The sequence below is a fragment of the Culex pipiens genome, chromosome 1 (genome assembly GCF_016801865.2).
Source record: "Culex pipiens pallens isolate TS chromosome 1, TS_CPP_V2, whole genome shotgun sequence".
Classification (NCBI taxonomy): Eukaryota; Metazoa; Arthropoda; class Insecta; order Diptera; family Culicidae; genus Culex; species Culex pipiens.
In genome coordinates, this window is record NC_068937.1 from 70153854 (window position 1) to 70162612 (window position 8759).

General features: G+C 39.6%; 1 protein-coding gene across 15 annotated transcripts in view; it reads left to right on the plus strand.

Annotated features, from left to right (window-relative positions):
* LOC120431125 (sortilin-related receptor-like) overlaps window positions 1-8759 on the plus strand; it is a 150868-nt gene that overhangs the window by 61513 nt on the left and 80596 nt on the right. For all 15 annotated transcript variants that reach the window (XM_052706728.1, XM_052706734.1, XM_052706733.1 and 12 more), the window contains exons 3-5: window positions 5206-5827; window positions 5901-6063; window positions 6199-6356. In XM_052706728.1, coding sequence (XP_052562688.1) covers window positions 5206-5827; window positions 5901-6063; window positions 6199-6356 — 943 coding nt within the window. The remainder of the gene's footprint in view (window positions 1-5205; window positions 5828-5900; window positions 6064-6198; window positions 6357-8759) is intronic.

Here is an 8759-nt window from a genome sequence, read left to right on the forward strand (position 1 = left end):
GGCTGCTCAAATTAACGTTTCATAGAATTAGTAAGAATTAACAGTAACTGAATTCATTTAAAAGAAACAAATTTATTACTTTTCATTTAAAATTTTTGACACTGTTGGCGTAGTAAAAAAAATCTCCCGGGTCCCGGGAATTCCCGGGAAATAGCAAAATTCAACTCTCGATTCCCGGGAAATTGAAAATCTCGAGAATCGTCACCCTCTAATTGTTTCTGTTTTGCTTATTTGGGATAGGAGTAGGAGTTATACCCAATCAATCTATTTTCAAGTCTACCGCAATTCATAGAGCAAATAAAAAGGGTATTGCTGGATCTCTAATGAGGGATGGCAGGACAATTGGTCTAACCTCATCAGTGTTTCGTATTTTGTATTGTTGAATATCTTACGCATCACCTTTATGTTTTTACCAACATTTTTTTTCTGTATAAAAATGAATGTTAAAAGTTGTAAATTGGTTGATTCATTTGATCTACTTTAGCATTTCGTCGCTGTCGTGCTAACTTGTCGCACGTGCATTTTGGGCCAAATTGAGTCAAGAACGCCATTTTGTGCAGCTTACAATGCCTCACCTTTTGACCTTCACAGATCCCCAAAATTTGATTTCAATCCTGAGATATTCAATAAAAACCGAAAAAATTCCGTGCATTGTTGTCGCTCTTCATATGAAAGAAGTTTCAATCTTGTCGTACTATCTTGACACAGCCTGAAAATTGATGTAAGTGCGACAATTGGCCGAAGGGATTTCAGGTCAGAATGCGGTTGACACAAGTCCAAGCTCGACTACCGTAAACATTAGGGTGGGTCATTTTTTTCGAAAGTGCTCGGATCCGGCTGAAATAAGGTCCATCTTGTAGAGGGTACCCATAGGGACTCTCATACCAAATTTGAGCTCATTTGGTTGAAAACTGGCTTGTCGCTCGGGGGTTAAAGTTTACATGGAAATTACTATGAGAAATGCGTGATTTTACTTCAAACGCTCCTACAGGCTAAGCGACAAACTTTAACCCACACTTACACTAGGTAGCCGTGTCGGGGATGGTCCAAGGAACATTTTTCTCTAAGGGTTCATGGTCATCCGTTCAACCCTGAGCTTGCGCAACGCAGATTTATCCGGCGGCGCCGGATTCCTTCAAAATATCCGTTTTTATGGTCAACGCATGCTGCAAGCTATGACAGAAGCATTGTTTGAATGAATGGAAAACGCGACGCCAAACGTCAACTCACTCAAATGTATGCAGAAAAAAAAGGTTCTGCATTGTGGTTTTTACTTTTTGCATTAAATAACAAATTATTAATAATTTTTTCATGCTTATTTCTAGAGCGGTATGCGGTATGCGAATTAAGGTATGCAAGAAACATAATTGAATAAAAAAAACCCTTCATGTGGTAGGACTTCGTGGAGGGAAACAGTTAATCGCACAGGGCCGATGGAATCGACGGCGAGGGGTTCGCGAGGTATTCACCGGAGTAGTCATCGGAATGGCAGGACACGTAGCGGTAGTTACGGTTGGACTTCGTGGAGGGAAGCGGTTGATCGACGCACAGAGCTATAGCCGGCTTGGGATTCGCCTGGCAGAGCCAGCGGTATCGTCGGCGAGATGTTCACCGGAATTGGCCTTATTGAAGCGGATAATATATCTATTTGTAAAAAACATACTAAGAAAGAATAGCTTTTTCTTTATATTTTTGAATTTTAGATCAATAAAAGTTATTTTATTAAGGTTTCATGATTATTTTTAACTGAAACAATTCACTTGATCTTCAACTGCATGCTCATCTTGACTGGACCAGTTCCACCTCGTCGACTCCCTTCCAACGAACCAGGAACGGCCGTTCGCCGTTTTCTTCGGTCACTCCTTCCAGCTTCTCCGCCACGTGTCCTTTTCGAATCCGTTTTTGGGCCTTCGTGCGTTTGACCGGAATCACCGGAGGCCCCCATCTTTTTCGGCCCAATCCATGTTTGAGTTGAAGATCGCTTGGCGAGGCTGACCCGCTTCTCGCCTTTCTCGCGCGCAAATTTCTCCAGAAGATCCTGGCAGTTGAGATTTTCCTCCGGTGCCCAGCTGCTTTCGGAATCCTCGCAACCCTTCCTTTCAGCGCCGGGTTCTCTTTACAACGACTCCCTCAACGACGAACTCGGATTTGGCGGCCATGTTTTTTTTTTCAAGTTGCTTATTGAAAACCATTTTTTAAAGTAAAAAAAACACTTAGTTGATGGAAGAGCGCAAACCCTCACATTAGCTTCCAAGCAGTGAGTTGACGTTTGGCGTCGCGTTTTCCATTCATTCAAACAATGCTTCTGTCATAGCTTGCAGCATGCGTTGACCATAAAAACGGATATTTTGAAGGAATCCGGTGCCGCCGGATAAATCTGCGTTGCGCAAGCTCAGGGTTGAACGGATGACCATGAACCCTTAGAGAAAAATGTTCCTTGGACCATCCCCGACACGGCTACCTAGTGTAAGTGTGGGTTAAAGTTTGTCGCTTAGCCTGTAGGAGCGTTTGAAGTAAAATCACGCATTTCCCATAGTAATTTCCATGTAAACTTTAACCCCCGAGCGACAAGCCAGTTTTCAACCAAATGAGCTCAAATTTGGTATGAGAGTCCCTATGGGTACCCTCTACAAGATGGACCTTATTTCAGCCGGATCCGAGCACTTTCGAAAAAAATGACCCACCCTAGTAAACATATTCAATTATAGCTCCGGCAACCAAATTCAACCAAACTTCGGAGCAATGCACAGAATGGTCAACCAAACAAAACATGTTTGTTATTGTTTACATTGCGTGCTCTCGTTTTTGTTTATTCAAGGTCAAACATTAAAACACTTTTTTCTCGGAACGGCAAAAAGCGACGTACGACCATGGTATGTAGATTAGTAAGGTAAGGCGGGATTTCCCAGCTGTCAAAATAGTTAGCACGAAACCCGGATTTTATATGGAGATTTTCAGACAAGTGAAATTTTGACAGTTTTTCGGGCAAATTTCACCGGATTTTTTTCTGAACAGAAAACGCGTTTAGTTGAATTTATTTTTTTGAAATAATATTTTTGTTAAGCTTATTTCGGTTCAGTTTGGCATTCTTAACAACCCTTCAAAAAAATCCGGTGAAATTTGCCCGGAAAATGACCAAATATTTTGATAGCTGGAAAACCCGCATTACCATACTAATCGACATACTTGATGTACGACAAGATAGCACGACTGCGTCGATTTGTTAACTCACATTGTGACTTTATTCGTGCAGATTCATATTGCACACTTTGCACCAAATTCTCCACCCTTGCAAATAATATCTGCACACCAAATATTTGCACACTTGAAATCCTACCCCTTCTCCCCCCCGCTCGCCTATAGTGGTGCGTGTCTCGACTGAGCTTTGATGCTTTCGACCACTTTAGAACAGTTTTAAACTAAGGATTGGTCTTAGAAAGTTTTTTTCTGCTGTAGTTTGAGGTGTGCACTTTTGTATAGAGCTTTCCACAACTTGCACGATTCTCTAAAAACCGCTGCAATCTGCAATACAAGGTTAACATTTATAAAACATTTTCATCCCTTTACACTATGTCGTCATAGTGCCGGTACTCACTTTCCCGAAAAAAAAATCTCTGTTGCATTTTCTTCAAGTCAAGAGAGTGGATTGCAAGAAAAAGATCAAGCAAAACGAGGGAGACAAAAGAAACGGCCGTCATCAACGAGGAAACCCGTGATGAGCGGTTGAAATTGCTGTCGCGTGCCTTGAATATTTTATTAAACTTCAGTTATTCATACGCGACACCGAGAGGCGGCGCTGCAGCAGCGTCGTTCCAATGCCACCTTCTCATTTCTCCGGACGGTTTCTATGGCTCGGCTGACTTTTTCTGCTCTTCTCTCTTTTGTTCTCGTAGTGACCAGGAGGATGAGGTGTGAAACGATCTGTATATGTTTGGACTTAAGTGGAGTTGGGTTTGCGGTGGACGTGTCGTGTGGCTTATTTCCTGTCACATTGAGTGACTACTGAGGCGGGAAAAGGTCCGGAAACCGGGAAAGCGTCGGTCTTGTCAAACGCGTTTAAACATTGTGCAGTGCTTATGCAACTTTACTTATTCGTTTTTTACGTGACTATGCACGGACGGGCGGACACCACTTGAACGAAATTTTATGAACAATACATTGATGTTGAGACATGTAAAGATGGTTAGACATATTAACTGTAAAGTTTAAAAATATAGTTAATTGGACCTGTATAAGAAAATCATACGTCCAAAATAGCTGCATCCTCCCTGCATTGCAGCACTCTCTGAACCGAACAATCGCTGCAAAAAAAGCAAAAAACAAATTCTTGGAACGGTTCTCAATATAATTTTCCAATTTTCACTCCCCGCATTTTATCGATAGATAATAGACCGAGTAGACAAAATCAATTTGCAGCCAACAGGCCGTGAAACCAACTTGAGCCCATGCCCTAGTATGATGCATACAGGTGATTTGCAACATACCCGTACCAGGCTGTACCGAATGAAGAGCTAGAGCTTCCATGAAAATTATCAGTGGGTTATCATGTTTGGGGTATACACCTGCTAACATGGATATCGTTGGAAGAAAACTTTCGTCAGTTTCAAAATTATAATTTGTAGTATTGGAAAAAAAATATATATGCGTAACACATTTTGGACATTAAATACATATTTTTATGCTCAGTTGGATTATACTATTTGTTTACAAAAACTGATCCTCAATTCACATTATTATTTTTATTGATATCAATAACAAGGAAGAGCTGGGAGAGTTGATTCTTGAAAATACTAGATCTTTAATCTGTCCGTTTAGCGTTTGTTTGCCTATACATGAGATGAACTCATGCGAAATATGAGCCCTCTACTCTACGACAAGGGAAGTGGGGTAAAACGGGCATTGAAGTTTGAGGTCCAAAAACATGAAAAATCTTTAAACTTCTCGCATCTTCGTAAAACTTGATAAATTCCAATTCTCTTAGTTACTTTAGAAAGGCCTTTTGAAGCACTTCAAAATGTGCCATAAACATTTGAGATTGGCTTTACATTTAGCTTTTGCAAATTACTGCTAAAATGGACCACGGAATCAAATTCAAGGAAATTTATTATATTCGGAAATGTGTTATTATTCTACATTTTATCTAATATTTATCTTTTGCATAAATCATCCAAATCTAATCAATTGTTTTGCTATCTTTCTCTACAGCACTACTACGATACTGACCTGGTGTTTGATGATTCGTCGACGATTCCGTCTAAGGCCAGTAAGCCAAACACCGCCACTAACCTTGTAAACGATGACGAGGAGAGGCTGTTTGACTTGGGTGCCAGCAATGATCAACCAGCATTCATCAGTGATGACGACATCGAAGCAGCGAATGATTATGATGAAGACGAAACGCCAGAGGAGGAGGCGTACGAGAATGATGAGATGCGTGCGATCGCAGCGGCGCCCCAAGACGAAAGCCAGAACTGGTTAGTGCGAAGTGTGCACAGAATTAAGCGAAGCATTGATAATCTATTAAGTGGTAATGACAAGGCAACGAAAAAGCCTAAGAAAAGAAAGAACCCCAAAAAAATGGTGAATGGTAGCAAGAAGGTACGGGATAGCGATTTAATTGTTGGCAAGAAGATTGGCCGAAAGAATCCGAAAAGCAACGAAGAGAAGAAAAGTGGAAAGCCGAAAAATGTGCACCGAAGCCAGACAGGCAAACGCAGGGGACACGAGGAGGCGTTACGTCTGAAACGACAGTACGACGGTCTGGCTGACGATGAAGACACTTTGTCTGGCTCGGGCGGACCATTGGAAATTGAATCCGAAAATGCGTGTAAGTTAAGCTGCCACTCATCGAGTGGCCACACGTGTACCGATCTACCTCTAGCTCATCTCTTCTCTTTCAGATAAACTCACGCTAACCGTAATGAAACCCTGGCGTCAAGCCCTAGCCGACAAGGAAAGCACCGAGTTCAAACAGGTGGCCAGAGAAGTAGCGGGAACTCTTCACAATTTACTCTCCCGTTTGGACGACGAAGCTAACTTTATCATCACCGTGCTCAAACTAGAGTGAGTATAAATCGCGCGCGCTTTTTCTCTCTCTTGCCAAACTCTCAGTAACTCACGGTAACCCATTCTCGCAAGAGAAAATTAGGGAGAAGAGAGAAATTATCTCAATTTTTAATAGTTATTCTCTGTTTACAGGCGCAATCCGGACAGTGTAGGAGAAACATTCATCACTTTTGAGATAAACGTGGACAAGCACGCAATCAATAGGCAAACCATTGATAATGTCCTGCGTACATCAATTGAGCAGGGATATGGACAATTTGACATGAAAGGATACAGTCTTATCTCGGAAGGTAAAATATATTATTCGGAACCAGACAAGGAATTATCTTGACAATAAATCGATAAATAAATTGTCATGATTTTGCGTGATTTTTTTTGTATACTTGTGTATATTAGGGTGCCCAGCAAAAATGACCCCCTGCACCACAAGCGGAAAACGGTTTTTGAGATAATAAGCATCTGTGCAAATTTTGAGCGAAATTGGTTGAGATTAACCCATTGATACCCTAGCCTAAAGTTTATGAAAATAGTAGTTTATGCAACACGTTGCGAAAAGAGGATTTTTCAGCACGAGTCGTACATTTATCCAACGAGGTTCACCGAGTTGGATAAATACGACGAGTGATGAAAAAATCAAGTTTTGCAACGAGTTCCATACAACGTTTTTCGCAATTCCGAAAACACCATTTGAACAGAATTATAGGACAAATGTCCATGCATTGAGTCAATGAATCGTGTAATTCAAAAAAATGTTGAAAAGTACAACTTTTCCAAACAGGTGCTGAAAAGTTCAACTTTTCAGCATCCATTTCAGTGCTGAAAAGTAGAACTTTTCAGCATTTGTTTTAAAAAGGGTTACTATTCGATTCTGTTATTTTTGGTACAGAAAAGTAGGCTGTTTCGTCGTTCAAGATTGACAGGAAAAGTAAAGAGTTTTACGACGGAATTGCAAAAAAATGTTTTCACAATCCTTGACCTGATGCACAGGCTATCGTAACAAATAAAACAACAAAAAATTACAAAAATGGCTTTGTTAAATTACTAATAACATTTTAGGATCGAGTTTTACCGCATTGGCATGTTCTTCAAAGTTGTAGAGCATTAAATTTCCAATAAGAATCTCACTTTTGGGAATATTTGGATGGAGGTAGCAAACCGTGCAGACCAAACCGTAAGAAAATTGGGTTTCCCATACATTTTTTCGAATTTTTCCATACAAACTTCACTTATCAATGGGTTAATGTTGGCCGATTTTGCTCATATTTGGCACAGAGTCCTGAAATAACCCAAGAAACAATGTGCTTGTTGATCGAGGTTTTGATAGAAAGTTCCATATTCTGGGCCCCCCTCGGTTTTTTTTTTGTTATTGACATTTTACCACTTTTGTGGCATTCATGTCTTGGGCACCCTAGTGTATATACTAACATCTCCCAAATTTAATCAAATTTGGCTCGGCACTAGCAAAGTTACAGGGGTTGTAATTTTCTGAAAATAAAAAAATACCAGTTGGCAAAAGCTTGTAAAAATTACCAAGGTATAAAATTTTACCAAACAAAAAATCCTTTGATATCATTTGGAAATTAAACAAGAGCCCTTGTGATTATAAATTTGGGTTGAACCCGGTACCAGGTTTTTGTGCTTCTTCATGTGGAGCTCCAGAGTCCACCACCTGCGAGTATGGTGGTGGTTGTTTGTTTATTTGAGGCAGCTTTTAGGAGAAGCCAGCAATCATTTTCAAATAAAATTCATCATCACTCTAAATTTTACGAATTTCGCACCAAAATGAATCAGCATGTGCATAGGCTTAAGCCGGTTGTACCATTTTGAAGCCACTGAATTAGTTTTCGATCTAAATCAAATGTCGTCAAAAGTAAACATTGTAGAAACCGTGAAAGTTATTGTGAATATGCTTGTACTGTAAACTGGGGCGATCGGGACAACAGTCTGAAGAGGGACTGCAGGTTTTAGAGCACCTTAAAGCGTATTTTTTTAAGCTGATGTACTATTTTTTTGTTCTGTGTTTGTTCTAACCGAAATTATGTCAAAATGTCAAAACATTGCGCAAACATGGCTAAAACCACTGTCCAATTCAACTAGATGTATATCTAAGTAGGTGCCATCCATAAATGAGGTAGCATTTTTTAAAGTTTTTGCTCTATTTCATTTAGGCCGTTGCAAAAAATAATCAGAGTTTATTGGCTTGAAAAGTCAGGGAAAAATATTTCGAAAAACTTAAAAAAATATATATGAAATTGGACGTTTTATCAACTGAAAACAATTTAAATGCTTTTTCCTGCATTGGTAACCGTTTTGAGCATGATTGAAACAGTTGAAGTATTTTGAAGTTTTGTGAATTTTTGATGTACAAAGCCGCAAAAAGTTTTTTTTTCGCAAAAAATATGTTTTCGTCAAAACTAAGATTTTTTAAAAATGAATGATTGTAAAACAACTGTACTGATCTATTATGCATTTTACATCACTTTTTGCATTAAAATGTTAAACCCATGGCAAGTAATTTCAATTTTTCATTTTTTTCGTCTCCCCCCTTCCTCGACTTTTGCAAGAGGCAAGGGACTTTGACAAATATTTGCAACGGCCTAACTCGGGTTTGTTTAACGGATTTAAAGGCATAAGTTTTTCTTTGTTAATCAATTCAATAGTATTTTGATAGATTTTTTTTTGAGCAAATCGAT